The sequence below is a fragment of the Toxorhynchites rutilus genome, chromosome 2 (genome assembly GCF_029784135.1).
Source record: "Toxorhynchites rutilus septentrionalis strain SRP chromosome 2, ASM2978413v1, whole genome shotgun sequence".
NCBI lineage: Eukaryota > Metazoa > Arthropoda > Insecta > Diptera > Culicidae > Toxorhynchites > Toxorhynchites rutilus.
In genome coordinates this window covers 25,830,988-25,857,244 of record NC_073745.1, presented here as the reverse complement: position 1 = coordinate 25,857,244, position 26,257 = coordinate 25,830,988, and the positions used below count along the sequence as shown (strand labels likewise).

Below are 26,257 nucleotides of genomic sequence, written 5' to 3'. Positions count from 1 at the left end.
GATTACAGTCAGAGCACGTTCTTAATGGGTTTCCATCTTCTGCGAGCAGTTTCCACCCGAAAAATGGCCATTTTTATCTCCAATCTCTCCGCCAAATTCGATTTCCGCTCCACAGTGTCAGCACTGGCTGTGTTTCCCGACGCCTCGTTCGACAGGACTACTTCCAATAAGCGCGTTCGGAGCTTATCGTAAGAACACGTCACGGCAAGCCCAAGTAAGCCCGTTGAGATTGCATTATTTCCGGTCGCAAATCCAATTAAAAACAAGATAGAATGAATGTAATTACCGACGCGGCACCCGAGATGCTCCGCTTTAATTGTTGACAGTAATTCATTAATTCCTCTCCGGATTTTTTTTTCAGCTCGCCCAACTGCTGCCGATGGAGGAAAACTTTTTGCTGCTGTTTCGATTCGATAACCCGCTGGAGTCGAGCGTTGAATTTATGAAGGTAGGTCGATTCAAAAGTTTTTTTTTCGCAAGGATAGCGATTTTTCTTTTCTTTTAACTGTGCGGATTAATAACGGTTGGGGCTGACTGATTGGTAGGCGGAATCTCTGAGAGTCTTGAGAATCACAATATTAAATAGATACTAAAAGAGATAAAAACAGGAAGTGGGTTATATCTATGATATAACCGCAAGGGTGACGTAGGACTATCGTTGATTTAGAGATCATTTGTTTGAAGTTGAATCTAAATCTATTCTGAATAAATGAATAAATGAATATTTGGGGGACTTCGAAAACGAGAGCGTTACGTTGGAAGCACAAGGTTTTATGCATCCAATATAGGATACGAAAAACCTTGTTCTGAAGAATAATCTTCAGAAGCTTTCCTACTAACTGTACTTGATTGGCAAATCACAATTGGTATTATATGAATATTTTATGAATAGAAAACATTAAAATAAACTCTTTCGCTTGAATGTAATTTTCAATTCCAAGGGGAACTAGCAGATTATTTTCCAGCAAAGATTAGATATTTCCACATTTTCCTCGATACTGGAAGCCCACCAGTGAATAATGCTAATTCGATAACCACCTGTTAATAGCACTTGATTGAAACATATTTGGTCACAGTGTTACATGGATAGAAAACATTCAAATAAACTCTTTCACATGAATGTATTTTTAAATTCCCAGAGGAACTGGTAGATTATTTTCCGGATCTTTCTCGATGCTGAATGGCATCCAAACGGAAAGAATTCCGTGCGTGTATGTGTGTGTGTAGCGGCTGCTTCGATGGTCACCTTCTCTTCTCCTGAAGGATCGGCTTCTCTGTGCTCCCTCACAGTTTCAAACAAACTGCTTGCGTTTCAGGGCAGATCTCGATCCTTCGCTGTCCAGCACCCTCAGCAACGATGTTGTCTTGTCGATGTCCTCACGAAAAATGAATGTGTCTCACCACCAGAATATCGCTTAAGTATGCTTTTTGTGTGTGATTGAATCGAGAGAAGGTGTGGTTTACGATGGCAATTTGGAAGGCAAACTAGAGGGGAATGAACTCTCTGAGCTCGGAACTTTCGGCGACTGAGCAATAATCGATTGCGTACGCATACAATATTGGATACGGAAATATACTACTGATGGGGAAGAAAAATCTTCAGAAGCTTTCCTGCTAATTACACTTGGTTGAAAAATTACAAAATCAAATGTATTTGATCGCTGTGTTATATGGTTAGAAAACATTAAAATAAACTCTTTCACATGAATGTATTTTTAAATTCCCAGAGGAACTGGCAGATTATTTTCCAGAAATGATTAGATCTTTAAGGAAATTTTTTGGTGCTGAATGGCATCCAAACGGAAAGAATTCCGCGCGTGTATGTGTGTGTAGCGATGTCTTCCCGGGGAACCGTTTGTGGCATCACTCTCCTCCTGATGGATTCCCTTCTGGCCTAGAGTGCACAAACAGGCTATTGGTGACACCGTTCATCCGCGCTTTCATGATAAACGGAGAGCTACACCACAACAGCGACAACATGCTCCAATCGCTGTTCAATTAGAAGTGAGTGGATTTCCGAGCGGCGCTCGCTTATATACCGATTGGTGATTTCAATAGCCTGTTTTGAAAGCAATTTTAAGACTATTGAAACAAGTTTTTGGATCAAAAAGTAACAAGTATAGAACGAGTAGACATTTTATCTTTCGAATGAAGTGTTTATCATACCATTTCGTTCAGTTGTTTAGGAGCTATTAACGCTCAAAATCTCGGTCTCCGGCGTAACGCTTTCGTTTTCGAAACTTTGATTTTACACCCCCGGTATAGAAATGAAAGACGTAGTCCTACGTCAAAAAAGAAATCAAATTATATTGCATTCGACCATACCAACTCGTCTTATGAGTTGGCATCATCTTCTCAGATAGCAGTGAAACGTTGTGGGTGTTGGGCCTTTGAGCATTTTACATACTTGGAATCTTCTAAAAGGAATTATACTACTGTTTGAAAGGGGCCGAGCATTTTTTGTTATTTTTTTACAAAAATTTATAATTTAAAAACTATAATATCTATAATATCTATAATATCTATAACATATCTATAACACTATAATATCTGGTTAAAGGATGATATGAAGGAAATTGTTAAAAACAATTTCTTTAAGAAAAATTAGAGAGTAGAGATAGTTGAGAATTGAAAGTTGAGGGTAGAGAGTAGAGAGTAGAGAGTAGAGAGTAGAGAGTAGAGAGTAGAGAGTAGAGAGTAATCGGTACACGTCTCGACGGGTAAATGGATGACTGCGGAAGGGAAGAGAAATCCTGCGAGGGTGATTGTGACGGGGCGCGCGTCAAGTTGGAGGGCGCTTCCTAATCGGTGCACGTCTCGACAGGTGAGAAATCCCGCGAGGGTGACTGTGACGGGTTGCGCGTCAAGTTGGAGGGCAATTCCTAATCGGTACACGTCTCGACGGGTAAATGGATGACTGCGAAGAGGACATAAGCGCAGTGGAATGAAAAGCGAATAGAGAGAAAAAATGTTGAGAAAAAGGGAAGGACAACGCTAGTCAGCGTTGAAAACTCGAAGAGTGCATGAGCACAGCCGCCCCCTGAAGTAGTCGCCTAGATGTGGTCCCAGGGGGAATAAGGCAACGAGTAGAGGGCTTGGTTTTTGTGGGTGCGATCCCCACTCGACGTCTGGGTTAACCCTTCCCAGATAAGGCTGGTAGAGCGTTCCTCACCTCTATAAAAAAAAAAAAAAAAAAAAAAAAAAAGAAGAGGTTCCTAAACAGCAGCCATCGACATCACCCAAGAAACGCTGCGCCTACGAGACGTGTTGCGACTGCCAGACGACAGTCGTCCACACTTGTGGGTACCACTAGGCGCCGGATCATGTGGACACACGAAATGAATGAATTCGTGATCCGCGCCTATTACATCTGCACTGCTTTGGAGACGGACATGAGCGGTCGCCCTCGAATACTAACAATGTTCGAGGAAGCGTATCCAGAGTTCGTCGGGAGGCTTGATCAGAACGCGATGAACGCGAGGCGTAGAGCGATAGTACGCAACAACATGCTCTCCCAAACGCAAATCGACGAGATCAAGCAGCAGGTGCAGAGAGAAATAAGCAAAAAAAAGGTTCCTAAAATTATCTACCATTGAGTAGAGAGTAGAGAGTAGAGAGTAGAGAGTAGAGAGTAGAGAGTAGAGAGTAGAGAGTAGAGAGTAGAGAGTAGAGAGTAGAGAGTAGAGAGTAGGGAGTAGAGAGTAGAGAGTAGAGAGTAGAGAGTAGAGAGTAGAGAGTAGAGAGTAGAGAGTAGAGAGTAGAGAGTAGAGAGTAGGGAGTAGAGAGTAGAGAGTAGAGAGTAGAGAGTAGAGAGCAGGAAGTGGAGAGTTTAATATGAAGAGTAGAGAGAAGAGAGAGCAAAGCATAGAGGACAGAGTAGGGAATGAAGAGTAGAGAGTTGAAAATTAAAGTCAAGGAGCAACAATTGATAGCAGAGCAAGAGTAGAAGTTTGAGACATAGAGACATTTGGATCAAAAAAGAAAAATTGAATAAAATAAAAGAAAAAGGGGGCGAGGGTCTGTTCGAGTGCAACAGCAAAGCTATTCCATTGACTTTGCGGTAAACTTAAAACCATGAAACTGGGCCACTAGTTGTTAAAAAAAATGTCAGAAATTCTTTAAGAAAAAATTACAATGAAAAAAAAAATTATTTCAAAAATTGAAATTCATTTATCTCAAAAAACCTTTTATTTTTTTTTTGAATTCTGTGTCACAATTTTCAACAAGTCACCCATACATCGGAAGATGGGCATTTTTACAGAGAGACAGTTTTTCTAAAAAAAACTTTTCCATGTTTTCTTTGAAAAAAAACAACTAATCCGAATTTTGATTGAAGTCAAGATAGCGATATGGCGTATTCGACAAAGTTTTAGATCTTAATGAAATATGAACTTTTGTTGAAGACATAAAGTTTCTATTTTTTATAGTTTCTGGAATACATCATGGCATTTTCGTATGAAGATTCCTGATAAAAATAATGTTTTACTTGCACAAAAAAATGTAACTATTTTTGTGCAAATTTTCACGTTTGACATTTTCTTGACATGTATCTAAATTGAAAAAAAGGTTGCAGAACATGTAAATCGCGATAATTTACATAAAAATGTTACGAGTTAAACATTAATAGCAATTTTCAATGAAAACATGAAAAAGTTGTTGTTGGAAAAACTCTATCCCTGTAAAAGTGGCCATCTTCCGATGTATTAGGAGTACCGGTAAGTTTCTTAGTTTTTTCTCAAAAAGATAATGCTTTATTCTGCAAAAAATGGTTACAAAATTAGTATTCAAAGTATTGTCCATCACTAGTCACATTTTTCTCCCATCTTTCTGGCAATTCACGGATCCCTTCGCGGAAATAATCGGCCGGTTTGTCGGCTAACCACGAATCTATCCAATTTTAGACTTCATCAAATTTGAAGAAGTGCTGGTCAACCAGGCCATGTTGCATCGATCAAAAAAGGTAGTAATAGTACGGAGCAATGTCTGGAGAATACGGTGGGTGGGATAGAACCTCTGATTTCAGCGTTTTTTGACCGGTTTCGCGACATGCGGCCGAGCATTGTCGTGCTGCAAAATAACTTTATCGTGTCTTTGTTCGTATCGTGGCCGTTTTTCATCGATGTTGTTCCATGACCGGGGTATTCATACGTTGCCCGACGTTCAAGATTGTCGTAATGGACCCACTTTTCATCGCCAGTAACGATTCGATGCAAAAAATCCTCTCTGTTATGCCATTGGAGCAGTTGTTCGCATGTAAAAAACGGCGTTCGACGTTTCGTGGCTTCAATTCATACGGCACCCAATGTCCTATCTTTCGGATTATTCCCATTGCTTTTAAACGATCGGATATGGTGTGTTGAGCTACTCCAAGTGTATCTACAAGTTATTGTTGCATTTGTGACGGATCTTGATCGAGTAAAGCCTCCAATTCTTCATATTCAAACTTTTTTGGCGTTCCGGAACGTTCTTCGTCTTCCAAGTCAAAATTACCACTTTTAAACCGTGCAAACCAAGTCTGACACATTCGCTCAGTTGGACCATGATCACCATAAACTTCCACCAAAAAGCGATGACTTTCCGCAGCTTTTTTCTTTATATTGAAGTAATGAAATAACACTCCCCGCAAAAACATTCTCGTTGGTACGAAATTCGACATATTCGAAGTGGCAAAAAACTATGTTGTTTACGCTTCAACTTTTTGACATACACTGAAGAAGACGCGCAAGGACAGTAGCTTTCCAACGAATGTCTGGAAATTTCATTCACTGGAATAATAATCAAGTTACGCCATCTGTTATAAAACCGAATAAACTTACCGGTAAATCTAATACATTGCTGCTGCACATTACGACTGAGGATTCGTCATTTTACTAACATTATTTTCATTAAAAGAAATTGATTATATCTCGAGAACGGTTGGTCCTAGGATTGATTTTTTTTATCAAAAATTTTGAATAATTTGTTAATATACTTTATAAATATGATTATTTGAACAAAATTGAACGTAGCTAGGTAGAGGAGGGGGCTGGGAAAGAGGTTGTTTCATACAACCTCATACATCATACATACACTATATTTATATACGTTGAAAATTTCAATTTTAAATGAATACATTGATTCAATATTTAAACATACCTACTATCATAATTTAATGAAACATGGATGTAGCTGTAGATGAGCAGGGTCCGTTTAGCAGGTTAAAATGCGGTTATCCACAGAGTATCATATAAGGGGCTTAAAAGGAAAGGGGTGTATATGATTTCATTGATTTCTCTTCACAAACTTTTTCTTTAGTTAATAACTCAACTGCAAAAACTTTTCAATTTGAGTTTGCTAAAGAATCCGATAGATGAGTCTCTGACCTATCTTCCAAATTGTCAAATACAGCTGGGAATGTGTTTGAAGCTAAGTTAAGACCTAAAGAGAGAGAGAGTTGATGAAAAAAAATCGAAGATGTCACTTACACCCGTTTAATTTTGAGTCCCTCATATATAATATGATCATTCGAATAATCATGGACGTAGTAAGGAAAAGGAAGAGGGGTGGGAGTGTTGAGATTTTTGCAAAGAATATAAAATAAGTGATAAACCTTAGATAGGTCTCTGCTTTATTGGATTCTCAAAAGATGTCCAATTAGCATTTTCATGTGTTACGATATTATCACAGAAAAAATCCAAGAAAATTTGTTTGGCAAACCATTATTCATTTCAGTTTAGAAACAAATTCATTAGTTACGATGTACATTAGAGTCCCAATGAAAATGATCATCTCAAATTTATGAATGGGACTTCCTGAAAAATGTTGATTCCCTCGAGAAGTAGAAGTGTGCACTGAGACTAGGGGCACGGACGTTAGTTTGATGTAGGACTGTGATTGTTCGGAACAATCCTTTTTTGACGTAGGATTACGTCTTTCGGGAACATATTGGGGTACAAATTGAAAATCGAAAATCGAGCACACCGTGAAAATTGTCCAATTTCAAATGCTTATTGCTCAGTCATTTCATGATGGATTAATGAAATTTTTGCGTCAATCAATTTCGGCACTCCATAACAATTTTTTACGTTGAAGAAAATAGTATATGTCATGAAACTAACTATCGAACAATTGAAAAATCTCAACCCTTATCTTAACGGAAATACCTACTTCTGATTGGTCGAAATCTACGACACATGCGGCGAGTCCCTAACAGAGACATCAAAACCAAGCTGCCTGGGGGAAATCGGAATTGTAAACACATGAAAGTAGGGGGAGCTTTTGTTCCCATCGAAATGTGTCCCTTATAGAGACATCAAAACCAAGCTGCCTGGGGGAAATCGACATTGCAGATACATGAAAGTAGGGGGAGCTTTTTTTTCCCACTGACATGTATTCCCTAACAGAGATTTCAAATCCAAGGTGTCTGAGGGTAATCAGCATGTAAATACCCTCGTGGCCGATAGTTTAACTAACGACGCGCACAAATGGATAGTGCTGATTGTAACTAGTGTGGGCATTCTGATTGCATACGTGCTGGCGAATAAGTTGGGAGCGATGAACGAGTGTTTTTATTTTGTTATTTTCGTTCCAATAAGAATCTTTCGATGGTTTGATTGAAGAATGATGTTTCAATGAACTGAATAGAACTTATGCTTGACAGAATTAAATAAAATTAAAATTTGGAATTTTTATGTTGGTTGCTTCGTGAAATTTCATATCAATGACCGATCATGTATTGTAAAATTTTTAGCACAACTGTAAGAGTAAAATTGTATATGGTAGCTATTGTGTTAAAATGACTTGAAATATGAAACGATTTTTTTCTCCCAAGGAAAGTTCATGCGACGAGCAAAATTGGAAAAATGAAGGAATATTCGAAAAAGTGATTTCACATATGCTCTACATATCGCATTGGGTGCTGTTAGCCTAATTGAAATTTGTATTGAGGCAAATAGCATCGTGTTCCGTTGGGTTTAAAGCGAAAAGAAAATGGGTTGTATAAACACTCAGAAAATAAAAAAAAAAAAATGAAATTACCTTTTCCATTTCAAATATATTTTCTCTATACTAAAGTAACACTTCATTTCTGGTGAGAAAACTTGTGTTCGATAATGATAATTATCTTATATTACATTGATGAGCTTTTTTTTCTTAATTCCATCTAAACATAACATAGGAGCCATCTCGTCCTGGACCACAGAGGGCGGCTTTAGTTCGTGATACGCACCATCTAATGAATAATCACCATCTTTCTAGCATTATCACTCGGTTATGCACACTGGTGGAGTGAACAAACAATACCTTACAACCAGATAAAACGGACCCAAATCATTATCGAAGAGTTTAACAATGTAATTCTTCAAACATATCAAAAATCAGCATGCAGCCTAACGGAATCCTACGTCAACTATGCGGTCGTGTCTTGGACACAACCCTCCTGTGACTTTTTTCGAAGTAATTCTTTTCCTTGTTCAGAAATCTCTTATTTTAACTCTTTTGAAACTCCAAATGGTGGCCCTGAGAAGGGCCGTTTGTTATATATACTGCTCTCACCACCACAGCAGACTGGTTGCTAAATGAATACATACATAATCGTGAAAAGAAGTGAAAAGAAGGTCAGATATCTGATTAGATCCAATTCAAAACTGGAATTCAACGGAAGTCAGGTGTACATTCTTTGACGATTTCAAGAAACGTCTCTAGCTGCCCAAACAGGTTAATGTACTATGATTAATCATGAATTTCAGTACAAATAAATATAAAGAAATCCAAATGTTTTTGTCAACTAATGGTATTCTTTTGAGATTCACATAAAACAAAATTGTGTATAATTTCTACGGAAAACATATGATTTTATACCCGAAGCACATTAATATTGTGAACGGATAACTGATAAAAATTCACCAATTTCCTCCTGAGGAAATAAATTTCCTCAATCACAATCCCATGTCCCAAAACCCAATGGATATTAAATTCATTACACCGATCCTAATCAATTCGGTTTGAGAAACAGTGGTAAATTTTTCACTCGCTCGTAATAAATTACCAGTGATTTGAAAAAAGAAGGAGGATAAAGTATAGATAAAAATCTGCATCTGTTGAATTTTTCAACAGCAAGACGAAGTCAATCAGCCTCCGAAGCCACCGCAAATCACGCCGGTTCTGTCGGTTCCTGTCTGGTAAAAAGTTATCTCAATATGTTTTCCCTCCGTGTTCATCATGGTCTTCTTTTTCCTCCCTTATTTCATATCCGTTCGGCTGTGCGGCGTTGGCGGTTGGGAATCGGATCCGACCATCATCATCAACCAGATCTGGCGGGAGTACGACTCGGATAACAGTGGATACATCGAGGCTGACGAACTGAAGGTAAGTAAGCTTTGACATCGCTCGTTCGATGATAAAATCCGGTGGGGTCGGTGACTGTGGATTGGAGTTTCTGTTAATCCTTGAATAATTGAGCGGTTAGGATTTAAATTTACTGACAGCCATGCAGCAGTGTCTTAAAGCAAAGAATCACTCGGAATGTTGAACGTGGATCGTCTACATTTGATAGCAACTTGATGAAGTACCAAAACGCCTCCATAGCTGTCCGTCGAAGTTGTTCCGAGAAATCCATAATCAACACTCCCTTTCATTACTGACATGATAAAGTCCAATCAACGCATTTCACGCCCGCCGGAATGCCGCCAGGAATTCCGCCGATAGAAACTCGAAACCGCGCCGACACCATCTCCACCATCCCCTCAACCCAGTAACCAGTATCAAAGTTTCACGTTTCATTCACTCGGCATTGTTTCTGCCGTTTTGTTGTTCCACTTCACAGAATTTCCTCCGCGACCTGTTGAAGGAAGCCAAGAAAATTAACGACGTGTCGGAAGATAAATTAATTGAGTACACCGATACGATGGTAATGATAACATTGTCTTTACTTGTTCCTTTTTTTCAGTATGGCCATGAGATGAACCATTTGCATGACATTAAAAATTGGTTCGCTAATTTGTTTCTATGTTTCGTTCTCTCATTTTCGCTTTTCCCATCCCCTCAGCTCCGTGTGTTCGATGCGAACAAAGATGGGCGCCTGCAGCTCTCCGAAATGGCCAAGTGAGTATGAATATGATTAATAATGCCTCAAATTGCTCCTGTCACGGGCGAATAAACTGTTTGTGGGAAACATTCGGAAGCCCGGGCGTCGGGATCTCGTATGGCAGGTGATTAATGCCGAGGCTCGCGCGTGTTTCTCGGCGTATTTTGATCCCCACCCCCGCCAGTGTCAGTGTGAGTGTGAGGATGGAATTATTTCATCACGTGTGTGAGGTGGAACTTCTTCGAATTTCATACCGTGCCTTCGGTGGCGTGAGAGGAGCTAGGGGGATTGGCAAACCTAATTACGCCTCATTGTGACGGAATGGGTGCGAAATGAAAGACGCCGTTCAATTAACACCCATTAGGAGCCGGTGGTTTTTTCGTTCCGTCGTCTGCAGAAAAACAGCAGGAGTTGGTGGATTTCATCTTTTTGCTTTTGAAATTGAAGCGGATACCAGGCGGGAAACGCAGCAGACAATCAAATTAAAACTTTCACTCCGTGGAGAGGTGGCGCTTTGGGTGGTGTTCTTTTGGTCACAGCGAGCGGCTTCGGATACAAACACGAAAAGTCTCTTCGTATAAAATTATGTGCGAGAATAATATAGCGTAATTTTCGTGATTCCAGATTCTTCTTGAATAGTTTTTTGATTATTTTACTTCAACCGAAAATTGGGAATTGTAAATATACAAAAGCTCTTATCCTCAGACTAACCGTTTTCGGTGTATCAGTTCGAGGAAAAGAAATCCATAATTTTAGCGTAAATTTCAATCCTTGTTAAGCATAGTTAGAATGATCTGATTTAGAGCAAATACTCACCGCTCAATAACTTGTTGTCATTTTAAAGATATGTATTACCATTGCCAAAGTTTTTTGCCATTGTGAGTCTCCTATAGAAACCTTCTTTCCTCATAATAGACAGAAACGTATGGTAATCACTTGATGCCATGTTCAGAATGTAAGGTGGATCCATACGAACCACCCAACCAACCTGCTGGATTATTTTGTACAAAAATAAATGAAGGCCCTTCTGGTAAAATATGTGTTTTATTCATAGAAAAAAGACAGACAATTCCAACTTACACAGTAGGTATTTTGAGACTTCTGAACAACTTTGATCATAGTTAGACATGGAATTGTAGGGAGTTGGTCTCATCCCGGATAGCCATTGACATGTTCTCAAACATTGATTGTACTTCTTCCAGCGATGACCATTCGTATTCCTATCGTATTGCCACATCGAGCTCATGTATGTTATTTCGGTTCCTTATGGTCCGATCAACAAAATTCCGCATTGAAATTTAATTACCTATTGCTTCCAGCACACGGCGGACACGGGATACACGGGATGGTCAAAAACCTATCATCTCGTTTTTGAGATTTTTTGTCATTTTTGATAGGTAAAACGTAATACAAAACAAAAAGAAATAAATTATGTTGTTATGGACAGAATGCAACATGATAGTACAAGCACAATTGTGTTAATTTGGGCCTTCTTAAATAATAGTTGATTGATAAAAATAATGATCAGAGATTAAATGGATATGGTTTTTTTACTAAGTGCACGTTCATGGGTCCAATCGCAGAACTGTTCATTGATTGATCAACTAATCTACACTTTAAAATTATCTTTTATCTTTTATCTTTTTTTATAAAAGTTCAGTACTTCTACCAAAACTCGACATTATAATATCAGATTATTTTCAGACACAATTCTCGTGCAAGATTTTTCATCCAATTATAAATAACATGTTATTCCGTTACATGAATAAATGTTTGACACAGAAAATATGATAGAAAAGACAGACAGTCCTAAATCGGACAATTCCTTTCTCGAGTTTTGCTCTTATCAACATATTCGGCTATCCATTTTTATTTATATAGATAGAAGACGATATAGGAGTGCGTTTTATCACATTAAAATTCATTTCTACTTTCGAGCGAAGATCAATTTCGCTAGCGCAAACCTCAAATATACTAACAACGCTTATCAATATGTAATTGTAGAACATATGGGAATTGAAATTTCCGAATCAATCCCATTTTCCGTCAGAGTTTTCCTAGAATTTTCAATTGTCATGTTTGATTGGAATATGTTTGGTTGAAATATGTGTATTATTTTTATGGGACCTCCTCTCCATTCCAGAGAAGGGAGGAGTGTCATACTACCATAGAAACATTTATTGCCTCCTAAAACTTTCAAATCTGGTTCCTTTTGCTTGATTAGTTATCGAGTAATGCAGAAATTCGTGCTTCATTTGTATGTCAGCCTCTCCTCAGAGAGAAAGTGAGAGAGAGAGAGAGAGAGAGAGAGAAGAGTGTCGAAAATCCATATAAACGTTTATCGATCCCTAAACCCTCTATATGCCAAGTTTTATTCCATTTTCTTGATTTGTTCTCGAGTTATTCAGCCCCACGACATGCCAAATGCCAAATTTGATTTCATTTGCTTGATTAATTCTCGAATATTACCGAAATTTGTGTTTCACTTATATGGCAGACCACCACACCCCCCGGTTCCGTAGTTTCCGATTCCATATGAATCAGACAGACAGAAATCCATTTATATATATAAATGGATTTCTGTATATATAAAGATGAAATATTAATTATGATCAACTTATAACAGTATTAACTCAAAATTAACCAGTATTAAATTATGAATTTCCTGCAGAACACCGAAATAAGTCTTTGCGTGGTCTCGTGTTCGTCCAAATATTTTTTTGATGCAGCAACATGCGGAATTCCCTCGAATATATATAAGAGCTCAACTCAACACTAAAAGCCTAACAGTTGTTAGGCCGTGTGTCGCCGGTCATAATAATCTCGATTTGTAGTAATTTAAGTGTACTCCATCTCAGATTACCATCCCTAAAGACAGTTCCAAGTATTTTTTTTTAATTTCATTGAAATAATTGATTGCTGTTCTTAAAACACGTAATTCTTACTCTTACTCGTCCAGTATTAGCGTTATTTTAATACACAAATTTCAATATTGTAAAATTAAACCATTATCAGAGAAAAAAGACTGTTCCAGATTCCTTGTAGAAAACTTGATACACTATTAAATATAATATTAAAGCAGAACAAAAAAAAATAATAAAAATAATATTCGTTTATAATTCTTATTGGAAAATATGTTTATTTCCTTCCAAAATTTAACGCTTTATCCGACTATCCGGCTGTCCGGCCTCGAAGCTGAACGGATATCTGTTATCCAGTATCCGGCCAAATTATTATCCGTTTCATTACTAATAATGATATCATGCTAAAAGCAACATGGAAAAAAATTACTTCATGAAACAAATATAATATCAAAACTTTTGTGAATGCCACGGCTAGTAAGAGCTAGTCCAGGTATTGTGAGAGTGAGAGTGAGACTCCCCCCAAAATGAATTCGTTTCTCTCTTTCATGTATCACGTTTGAATGTATCAATATTTCAGTTTAACGAAACACTGACAAATTTATGATTTTTTTTATATAAACCCGTTTTTCTGCCTTTTTTTTTCAAAAAATTGAACTCGGAGACAAAGTGAACTAAAATTTTGTTTAGAATTCTTCCCAAACTGCACGCTATTTACTAATACTAACGCGAGGACCGTCATAGCATACTTGATAACTGTATAAGTTCGTTGGTTTGAGTTCAAGGTAACAACTTTTTTGCATCAGAAATCAAGTTTTTGTTTCACTTTATATAGTAATGCATCGAAATCCGGACGCTTAAGCGCTTACGAATTAGCGTTCCTATGGAATAAGAAGGCCTTCATCTATGTTATGAATCACAGAATTCCACAAAATCATGTTATATTTGTTCAAAATTTGAAATTTCTTTCATCGTGTCGTGATTTTAAATCCGGACACTTTTTAGTCATGCTTTGAAATCCGGACACTTTTGCTTATAAATCCGGACACGTGTTTTCATTGCAATTCTTTGAGAGAAATAATTTATTAATTTTTGTAGAATTTGAAACGGGTTTGGTACAAAAGTTTTTTATTAATTCAATTATTTATTGTATTTTCACAAGATGACCACTACAAGATGGCGCCATTTATATGTATTTTCAAAATCCTATCAATATGGGTATCAAATGAAAGGGCTTGATTAGTAGAATGCAGTAATTTATGAAAAATGTAAATCCAAAATGGTGGCCGCTACAAAATGGCGGATTACATATATTCTCAGAACCCCATCAATATGGGTATCAAACGAAAGGCCTTGACTAGCAGAACACAGTTATCGATGAAAAATGTAAATCCAAAATGGCGGATTTCATATTTTCTCTAACCCCAATATGGGTATTAAATGAAAGGTATTGACTAGTAGACGGTTATTCATAAAAAATGGAAATCCGAAATGGCCGCCACTACAAAATGGCGGATTTCATATTTTCTCAAAACCCTATCAATATGTGTATCAAACGCAAGAGATTGACTAGTAGAACACGGTTATTTATGAAAAATTCAAATCCAAAATTTAGAAGAAGTTGATGAATGGTTTTACTGTAGAGAAATATACTAATGATACAGATAATGTACTAAAACTTAAAAATAAAATAATTAAAAAACGATTTTTAAGTTCAACGGTTTCATTATGATTAAACATAATAACAATACAAATGGTGTACTAAAAGCTGGAAAATAATTAGGCAAATAGCAGTTAGTAATTATCACTCCCCTTTATTCATTAATCTAGGGCATTGATGAGACTAAAATAAAATCATGGGGCATGTAATGAAACTACTAACTGTAAGTAATGAAAATCTGACGTGGCCCATTTTGGATTTGCATTTTTTGTAAATAACTGTGTTCTAATAGTCAAGTCCTTTCACTTGATACACATTTTGATGCAATTTTGAAAAAAAATATATGGCACCATTTTGTGGTGGTGCGCATTTTGGATTTGTATTTTTCATAAATAACTGTGTTTTACTAGTCAATCCCGTTCGATTGATACCCATATTGATGGAGTTCTGAGAAAATATGTATTCCGCCATTTTGTAGCGACTGCAATCTTGGATTTACATGTTTCATCAATACTTGTATTCTACTAATCAAGCCCTTTCATTTGATACTCATATTGATGGGGTACTTAGAAAATATGTGATCCAGCATTTTGTTGCGGCCGCCAACTTGGATTTACATTTTTCATCAATTATTGTATTCCAATAATCAAGCCCTTCATTTGATACTCATAGTGATAATATTTGGATAATATATATATATATATATATATATATATATATATATATATATATATATATATATATATATATATATATATATATATATATATATATATACAGTCAACTCTCCCTAACTCGATTGATTTTCGCGTACATGTTTTTGTGCGTTATTACCTCAGATTTCAATTACCCTTGAAAGTGAAGACGGAGTGTTCGTGTCATCAAACAATTTCTTTTCAAGTATGGAAAACCACGAGAAACCTTTCAAGCGAACAATCAAAACGCTAACCATTGCACAAGGTTTGAGCATCATCGAGCAGGTCGAAAAATATGGACGGAAGGGGTCTGAAGCTGCAAATAATTTCAGTATTGCTCAAAGTGCGGTATCAACACTACTCAAACTAAAGTAAAAATGGAATAGGAATGGAAAATTGTATCTAGACCAAAAGCATATAAGGTTGGTCAGAATCGAGAAGCTGGAGCGGTCAATGAATTTTTGTCTTGTCAAGCTAGACAAAATAATTTACCCCTTTTCTATTCTTCGGGATATGGCTTGAGAATTTGTCCAGAAACTGGGAAATCCTAACTTTAAAGCACAACCAACATGGACGGGAGTGATATTCCGCTGGCATAATTAATGTGTCGTGAGCGATGTCGACGGTACAATACCGTTCGATTGCTCAATGTCTTTTAATAATTAGTGCAAAAAGGACCAAAACGTGATTTGCTGTGATCTGATGCCAGATACCGATATACTAGAAAGTGTTGAAAAACCTGAGAAAAACGCTGAAAATAGTAGTTCTATTGAGATGTTAATTCGAACGTTAAATCAAACCTGAAGAATATGTCCGGAATATTAAAATCAACTGAAAATGTTCCTGTGAATCTATTCGAACATTTCTTTGTGATTGAACAGTTCCTGCGTGATCGTTACAATTCAGTTTTAGTAACATACTTAATCAATATTTTCTTTGTTAACCTAGTGCCTCGTGCAAGTCGGACTCGATTATATACAAACTCGATTATATATGATTCGATTATGTAAAATTTAGGACTCGATTGTATACAGTTTGAAAAAAAAAGTTTTTTTTTATAATTCAAATATGAATAATTTCAAGAAAAAAAATTAACCTTTCAGCATTAAGGTGAAATTTAAGTGGCTTTTATAAGTACAGTGGATTAAAAATCGCGATTTTTGAAGATTTTGATTGAATCTTCATCAGGAATTGTTTATATCAATATTGCAGCGAAATTAAGAGAGATAGAAGTTGGGCGTCAAAGAACAAATTGTAGAGAGGTTAGAGAGCTTTAATTTAATTGATAGAAACAATCAAGTTTAGTATGAATTTTTAGGATAAAATTAATAATTACAAATAAAAAAAAACTTTTAAATTTTCCACTTCAAAAATGTTATTTTAATCCACTAATTTAGATGTTCCACTACTATATCCTGTACTAAATTTTCTCATCTTTCAAATGAAAGCAACAAAATCGGATTACGTAGCATACTTTTCAATGTATAGTCAGTTTGAGCCAACAGAATCCGAAACAAAGAAAAAGTTGTATAAGTCTGTCATCGTTGAAATTCTAACATATGCGTAGAAGGATTTTTTTTCGTGTAATATAACCATCTATCACCTCCTGAAAGATTCTGGAAAAAATATTGTTTTTATATGAGAAAGGTGTTTTTTCACTTTAAGGGAATGAATCAAAAATTCAAATTAATACCATAATTGGGACACTTACCCTAATATATGACAATTTAAGACATAAAAAAAATTAGGAAAAAATGTTCTGTATCTCGATACCTCCCTAACTCGATGGTCCCTTTGGATATCGAGTTAGAGAGAGTTGACTGTATATATATATATATATATATATATATGGCGCCATTTTGTGCTGGCGGCCATTTTGGATTTGAATTTCTCAGAAACAACTGTGTTCCCTTTCGTTTGATACCTATATTGATTTTCATCAATAATTGTATTTTACTAATCAAGCTCTTTCATTTGATACCCATATTGATAAGCGTTGGAAAAAAATATATATATATATAAAAATATATAAATATATATATATTTTTTGCTGGCGGCCATTTTGGATTTGAATTTTTCATAAATAACTGTATTCTACTAGTCAAGCCCCTTCTTTTGATACCCATATTGATGGAGTTCAGAGAAAATATGAAATCCGCCATTTCATAGCGATCGCCATTTTGGATTTCCAAGATTATGAAATACGCAGTTTCATAATGACTGCAGAGATAAAGGTGTGTACAAAATTTCAGATCAATCGGTCAACAGAAAGGGGGTTAAAGAGAGGAGAATAGTAGAGAGTGAAAAAAGAAGAAATGGGAGGAGTGAGCCAGAGCAAAATAAGAGTATCAAAATAAATGTTTGTCTGATGTATGCTTGAATTCAGAAGAGATCAAAATAAAAAAAAACAAATATAAATAATGAAATAAAATCATAAATTCATTTTTTTCATTGCTGTTTTTGCGAGCATTTAATTTCATTTTTGGCTCATCTTTTTCATGGGAAATGATTGGTTGTATTCACAGCTGCTGTGCCCATCTGCGACCAGTTTGACCCGGATTACGCCTCACGTGGTTTTTTTTTCTCCAATCGCCTACCCTAACCAGTACATTATACATTATGCAGAATTTTGTACCACTAATTCAATTTCTCAAGCAACGCAAACTTTGTACTCACCCAACAGCGCCCTTGAGTGACAGCGAGATCCTTTGACACAGAAAAAACCTGTCAGTTTTTGTCAACCGTAATCTAACATGTTTTCTTTATTCATATCACCCACAGACTACTTCCAGTGAAGGAGAACTTCCTCTGTCGGCAGGTGTTCAAGGTAAGCACTCGTTCAGCGACCCGCGTCCTTTTATGTGTTTTTTGATTGATACAGAAATCCCATTTCAACCTGGGTAATCCCCGGTACCGAGGATTTATATGAAAAGGAACAGATTTTGGCGTCAGTTGATTGACACCGAATCAATTCGCCCGATTAGTGCAGAATCAAATCATACCATTACAACATATTCATTTCAACTGCATTATATTTACAGATGGGTAAATCCTTTTAAACACAAATCCGACAAATGGTAATTTGTTCGCGTCGCACGCGATGATCTATCATTCGAATGCACAGATCCGTACATACATTTTCGTTTATTGTCTGACACCGGTTCGTCGGTGCAAATTGAATTAGCGTGTGCTGTCAGCGGAGTGAAACCCGGAATTAAAATTTCAACCTCACCTGATAATCTGATTGGTAGCCTCAGCCTCATCCTGCACGCCATTCAGTCATCCGCCGTTCCGCTGGTTTATCTATATTTTCCCAGTCCGTTCTAATATTATCCTGACGAGTTCAGTTGGACTTCACGCGATGAAAAATATGGAGCACACAAATCATGAAACTATCCGTTCATCAGTCCCCTACTATCCGTAGCACTCTAGCATACAAGCAATAGACATAGCTCTAGGAGGAAAGTACCTTCACAAACCGTAGAAACAACCAATCCTTTGTTTTTTGTGTATGCCAACCTAAACAAATCTCTCTTTAGGAAAAAAGCAATAGTAAACAATCCCCCAACATAATAAATTCCCGCTTTCACACGTCACAAAAAAAAAGAAATAATTTCCTGGAGAAACAACGACGCCAACGACGACAACCTTCGATGATCGTGGTGTTGTTGTTCAGACGGGGCGTCGTACGTTTCGACCGACCGACCCAAAAGCAATTAATTCACGGCAACAAACGGCGGGGCTTCGCGCTGGAGGAAAAGAAAAATAGGCTCCCGCGGACAAACGCGCCGTTTGTGTTCCGTTTGAATGCATGCCTGCAATAAACACAAACAATGGCAGGCTCTGTGTGACTCCCCACAACGGGGACCGAACCGACCGAAACCGGTCGCGACGAGCAGGATGGGAAAGGAAATCGAAAATTCATTTGGGGTGGCTCTCTCCCACCCCCTCCGGGGAGGTCTAGATAAACTACGTTACAACCAATTTGCATTGGACGTGAGTGAGTGAGCGCCAGGCCGCATTTCCTGGTTCTTGTGTTTGTTGGCGTTTTGTCGTTCGGCGTCGTTTGAAAGTGAGTGCGAATTGCCGTTGGCGATATAATTTACTGTCCCGGTATTGAATTGAATGGTAACATAAATTATTGGATGATTTCAATTGAAATTCCCGCGGTGAATAATGTTGCGCGAATTTGGGAATCGCTGAATCAAATAGAGGAAGAGCTTTGGTTAACATTACAAAATGATAATGGTTCTCATTTGGCAGAACCTCAGCGGTCCGGAAGCAATATTTCTTATAGATAAAGCAACTAAAGGTGAATATATTCACTTAATCGAATTCCAATATAATTCATTGAATTGACAATGATCGAAACTAACGAGAATGCTCAAAGGATACACCAAATTAGAAATTTGAATCCTAGAAATTGTATATACGGAATCGGTAATCTGATAAAACTGATCCGAAATCTGATCTAACAAACCAGGCTTAACATGAGCTATTGGGGAAGTAATTTAATTGCTATTTCAAGGAAATGGAAAAGTATTCTCTTATAAATAGCAGGTTCTCCAAAAAGAAAGATAGTATTTAAATTTTAATTATTGTGATTTGTGTCATAATGTGATTTACTGTCTTCCACTTTCGAATTCTTCGACAGAATGAGGCGGTAAATGAGCTGAGAAGGAGCATTTTGATGAAATGCCCAACAGATCATATCATCATCCTTTTGCAATTTTCGAATCCGATGAATTCCATTTCTTGACGATCTTGAGAGTGTTAGACGACGGTTTGCCGCTATCATTATCCTGAGTTTGTTTTAAGCGTTTCAACTGACCTTCCAGATCGTAGTGAATTACCAACATTAAAATTTACGGAGCGAGATATTGCCAAATCAGAAATTTGAATATTAGCATAGAAATTCTAAATTAAAATCGGGAATTTGAAATTGAATCCGAGATTGAGAAATGAACTCGAAAATGGCGTTTGAATTCTGAGTAAGGAAACTACACTGTCTATTATTAAAAAAAAATTAAGATAACCTATAAATTAAATTGAAATTATAAACTATAAATAACAATCTAGTATCGGCAGTCAATATCTAAAAATAAATCCTCAACCCATCAGAATGTTAGTCAAGAATTCTAATTCAATTCTACGTATTCTAATATATATTTTTTAAAATTTCCGTTAGAAACGCAAAAATTCTAAAAAACTCCCCTCAAAAAAAAAAAAGGAATAATCCTACTTTTTTTTCGTCTCAATCGTTGATCCACCTTTTTTCTAATATTTGAGCAATTCGAAATGAATTCGTCTTAAAAATTCAGATTTTAAAAACATGTATTTTCGATTCGAATGAAAGTTTGTATTCCGTTTGGGTTGGAAGAATTATGAGTTTTCCAGGGCAATTGGAATTTTTTTGACTCAAGTGTAACTTAGTTACGTTGTTACGTTGAAAAACATTTGATGACATGTGAATTAAAACTCCTAAAAGTAACATGGGTAACTCCTAAACATATATTTTTACCATTATTATATATTTGGACAAGTGGCTGGAAATTATAAGCAAATTCAGTCCTTCCATGTCAAACCGATATAGTGGTTCTCAGATTTTCGTCAAAAGTGGTAGTTTCGTTCTTTATCGCAAACTATTAGAACCGTATTTTTTATTTTTTTTGTTAGGGTGCACATTTTCATTTTAGGGTGATCCGAAATATCGACTTTTTCCCTTTTTTCCAAAAATGACATTTTAAAAAAAATCATAACTTGTGAACTACTGAACCGATGTAGACGGTCGACATATCAAATTAAAGCTTATAAGCTAGTCATTCTACGCTTGCAAAAATTTCAGGTTTTGGATTTATCATTATTGAATGCATTTGTTTTTTATAGTTTTCATGGTCTCGGGACCAAGGGCGCTATATTTTTTTATATTTTTTATGGAAAGCTGAGAGTTTTTCACATAACATATCTCGAAACCAGGGAGCCTTTTTTTTCGTTTTCGAGTTATGATTTTTCAAAGTTACCCAATAGTTAAAAAAATCATTTTTCCCTTTTTTCCCAAAAATGGCTTTTTTCAAAAAATTATTACTTTGGAACTACTGGACCGATTCAGATGATCGACATATCAAATTAAAGCCTACTAGCTACCCTTTCTTTAAAAAATAACACATTCCAATTAATTTGATTATAGTCACATACATCCAGTCTAGCCGCATAGAAATATTGAACGAAAACTGAAAACATGTTAACTTTGAAAAATCATAGCTTAAAAACGAAAAATAACACCTCTTTAGTATTCGGGAATATTATGTGAAAAAAACCTCAGCTTTCAGGAAAAAAATATTTAAAAAAATATGGCACTTTTGGTCCCGAAACGATGTAAGCTATAGAAAACAAATATTATCAATAAATAAGAAAACAAAATCCATTTCTATTCAGAGTGTAATATTTTTTTCAAACAAGACTTGCTTATTGGCTTTAATTTGATATGTCGATCATCTGAATCGGTTCAGTAGATCAAAAGTTATGATTTTTTGTAGTGGAAAAAATGGGTAAAAAATTATTTTTCGGACCATCGGTTGTCTTTGAAAAATTATAACTTAAAAACGAAAAAAACGCCGCTCTGGTTTCGAGATATGTTATGTAAAAAATTCTTCCGCTTCCCGAAAAAAATATAAAATAATATAGCGCCTTTGGACCCGAGACCATAAAAACTATAAAAAACAAATACAATCATTAATGTCGAAACCAAAATTAAAATTTTGTGCAACTCTGGTATTTTTTCAAAGAAGATCAGCTAATTGGCTTTAATTTGATATGTCGATCATTCCATCGGCTCAGTAGTTCAAAAGTTATGAATTTTTGGAAAAAGTCATTTTTTGAAAAAAGTGAAAAAATTTGATTTTTCGGACCACCCTAAAATGAAAATGGTAACAATGACAAAAAAAATAAAAACATACGGGACTAATGGTTTGCGACAAAGAACAAAATTTCCACTTCCGACGAAAATCTGAGAACCACTATATCGGTCTGACATAGAATGGCTGAATTCATAAAATATCATCAACATGACGGTATAACACGACAAACATATTAAAAGGGCCATCTTGGGCTGACTTTTAAAATAAAAAATAAATAAAAAAATAAACAAATTGGAAATAAATAAATAAATAAATAAGACAATAATTTACAAATGTTTTTTCAAATATCTCGAAAACGGCTGCATTTAGAAGGAGATTGATTAAGAGCTTTTTTATTTCACATCACATCACGATTCATAATTTGTGGCTAAAAATGATTGCAAACATACAAAAATTCGAAGTTTCGAAAATGCATAAAAATTCAAAGTTTTGTCAGAAATAGTTCTACCATCTTGGACTAATTTTTTAAATTTTCTACATGATTTCTGTTTTATATGAAAAAAATAATAAAAAAAAAAAAAATATATATATATATATATATATATTAGATATTGCAAAATATAGTTTATTTTTGTAAATAAAAAAAAATAGTAATTTTTTTTTACATCTCAACATCAATACTATATAACTCTTTCAAAAACACTATTCCGGTACGACTCATAGTTTTTGAGATATAGATTGGCAAAGGTTACGCGCTTTCAAAAGTTACACTTGAGCCAAAAAATTCTCAATTGCTGTGGAAAACTCGTATTTCATGACATCAATTCTGATCATGAGTTGTCCGAATCACTAATGTAGTTTTGTCCACATGATTTCTATGGCAACCGCTTGGCGCGCTGTAGTTTGTCTAAGGTGTCATTCGCGCATAGCAGAAATAAAGTTTCTCTGTGTTGAGTGTGTTGAGGTGAACACTTTCAAAATGCCCAAGAAAAGGCAATATTCTGAAGAAAGCCTAAATTATGAATGGCTCAATATGATGACAGTGAACTCAAGCAATAAGAGATGCAACATCTACTAGAAAATTCGATTTTTTTTTTTTCATTAAAAAATGGTGATTTCTAAAACCGGACAAACCATGATCATTTTTTGGACAAACCATGATCATAATTTCTCTTTGAGGGAAATCGTTAAATAATATAAAAATTTGAATAATTTCAACGCCTTATGTTAGCATTAGCAGCTAGAGACTTGGGGCTTCTCAACAAACCCAAACTCGTATTGATTATATGTGATTTTCATGAAGAAAAATCGGTTTGCATTTACTAGTTGTGTCAAAACACCCTAAATCGGACAAACCAAGATCATTTACCCCATAAATCTGACACAAATGGTGTGCAAGCATGATGTTTACAATATTTGTAAATGTTATAATCCAGTAAAGGTCTGAATACATACCAAATAATCATCTGGTGATTGATTAAAAATGAACTCAAATTAGGGGCGTTGACACTAAAGGGAGTGTCACATCAAATTGCATCACGGAAAAAACGCTGTAGAAATTCGCCCAGTAGACCGATCCTTTTGAAAATTTTAGACAGTAAAATAAAAACTATTAAACAACTTTTGGCATTTTCTTTTTATTCATACTTCGAGCCCAAGCCCGTATGCTCGCACCTTCCTCTTTACCCCGTCCATAAGGTTCTGTACAACGTCAGGTTGTAGTTTTTTTTGAACAGAAATCCATTTTCTCTTGAAGTCCGCCTCCGATTTGACAACTTTTGGGTTCTTCCGGAGGGCCTGCTTCATAATCGCCCAATATTTCTCTATTGGGCGAAGCTCCGGCGCGTTGGGCGGGTTCATTTCCTTTGGCACGAAGGTGACCCCGTTGGCTTCGTACCACTCCAACACGTCCTTTGAATAGTGGCACGAAGCAAGATCCGGCCAGAAGATGGTCGGGCCCTCGTGCTGCTTCAATAGTGGTAGTAAGCGCTTCTGTAGGCACTCCTTAAGGTAAACCTGCCCGTTTGCCGTGCCGGTCATCACGAAGGGGGCGCTCCGCTTTCCGCAAGAGCAGATCGCTTGCCACACCATGTACTTTTTGGCAAACTTGGATAGTTTCTGCTTGCGAATCTCCTCCGGAACGCTGAATTTGTCCTCTGCGGAGAAGAACAACAGGCCCGGCAGCTGACGAAAGTCCGCTTTGACGTAGGTTTCGTCGTCCATTACCAGGCAATGCGGCTTCGTCAGCATTTCGGTGTACAGCTTCCGGGCTCGCGTCTTCCCCACCATGTTTTGCCTTTCGTCGCGGTTAGGAGCCTTCTGAACCTTGTATGTACGCAGGCCCTCCCGCTGCTTGGTCCGCTGGACGAATGAACTTGACAAATTCTGCTTATTGGCGACATCCCGGACCGAACTTCTCGAATCACGTCTAAACTGCTTAACTACGCGCTTGTGATCTTTTTCACTGACGGAGCATCCATTTTTGCCGTTCTTCACCTTCCGGTCGATGGTTAGGTTCTCGAAGTATCGTTTTAGTACTCTGCTGACCGTGGATTGGACGATTCCCAGCATCTTACCGATGTCCCGATGTGACAACTCCGGATTCTTGAAATGAGTGCACAGGATTAATTCACGACGCTCTTTTTCGTTCGACGACATTTTTCCAAATTTACGAAAAATTGACAGTGAAGCATGGCCAACGTGATCTATACACTCTTATCTGATTATAAGCGAAAGCTGAAGATATAATTCCTAAAAATTAAATTTCTACAGCGTTTTTTCCGTGATGCAATTTGATGTGACACACCCTTTAATAGAAGGAGGACTTTATAAATATTTAAACATGTAAATCCGTGAAAATACCCTATCAAACTACTATAAATCATGAAAAAACAATGTTATTTATATGTTTGGAAACATTTCAATACCTGATTTGACACAGGTGCGTTGAACTAAAACATTTTAAAAAAGTGAACGAACCCAGATCAGGCATCCCAAAAGTACTGCATTTTCATAACGGTCGGTATGAAATTGAATCGACAGTCTCTGTGAGCGCGCTACACTCGTATACAAGCGACAGAGCATGAATGCATAAAGTAATACTATACAGCAACAGTCGGTGTTTCGTCGAATTCATCTAATTTGTCGTGCCCGACCGTAGTGAGCCGGGGAGACTGTTCGTTTCCGATTTTTTCGTGTCTGCTATTCGGTTCGCTCTGTCGCCGTAACAGTCGCTGACGAAGCAATGAATCTCATCGGTTTACCCGGGTTACTGTCACACGTGACTGTCAGCAGAAGAATGTCATGACCAAGACGGGTCTATGGTACTAGGTGAGGCCGTTTCGTCACTAAGTTGGTTAGGGGAGCGGTATATGAAAACAGTACGGAAGAAAGCAGAAGGGGAATTATTTCCTTGAAGCGTGAAAGAGACAGACTGATCACGAGCGAGCTCCGGCACAAGCGTATTGTGTTTTGTTTACAAACAAAACACAGTAGATTTCCAAGATGGCTGAAGAGTGGTTTTAGCAAGTTGGCCCACCTTAGGATATACTTCTACGCGCCTTGGTCATGACATTTTTCTGGCGATCGTAATGCTAGCCTGTATCTTATGCGTTTGTGCTTCTTCACCAGTACGCTTTGAGATGTGTATCGGATATATGGCTGTGATCACTAGTTGCGTGCACACATAGGAAGCCGAGTTAATTTCATATCGACTGTAATAAGAATGCTTTACTGTTGGGATGCCTGAATCCAGATACACAAATGACCAACAATTCATATGAGAAAAACACGCACAGCTTAATAATTCTAGGCGAGAGTTTCTTCGATAATATATTGGTGACGTCGGAAATACTCAGTGTTGGGAGTGTTTAGATTTATCCTCCAAGTTGGAAACTAATGCAGCGCGAACTCGATTATATACAGTCTCCGATTTCTTTTCACTGTATATAATAGAATCCTGTATATAATCGAGTCAAAAAATGTTTTTTTAAATTTGTTTTTCATGCATATAATTTTTGATTATTGAATGTAAAAGAAGAATTTAATATATTTTCCCAGAATCTCTCAGGAGGTGATAGATGATCATATTTCATGGAAAAAAAACCCTCCTACGCATATGT

The 26,257-nt window shown here is 36.7% G+C and overlaps 1 protein-coding gene across 3 annotated transcripts in view; it reads left to right on the top strand.

Moving 5' to 3' along the window:
- Window positions 1-26,257, top strand: part of LOC129771684 (calbindin-32) — a 242,733-nt gene that overhangs the window by 172,688 nt on the left and 43,788 nt on the right. For all 3 annotated transcript variants that reach the window (XM_055775596.1, XM_055775597.1, XM_055775594.1), the window contains exons 6-10: window positions 362-448; window positions 9,289-9,345; window positions 9,803-9,886; window positions 10,025-10,080; window positions 18,061-18,106. In XM_055775596.1, the coding sequence (XP_055631571.1) occupies window positions 362-448; window positions 9,289-9,345; window positions 9,803-9,886; window positions 10,025-10,080; window positions 18,061-18,106 (330 nt within the window). The remainder of the gene's footprint in view (window positions 1-361; window positions 449-9,288; window positions 9,346-9,802; window positions 9,887-10,024; window positions 10,081-18,060; window positions 18,107-26,257) is intronic.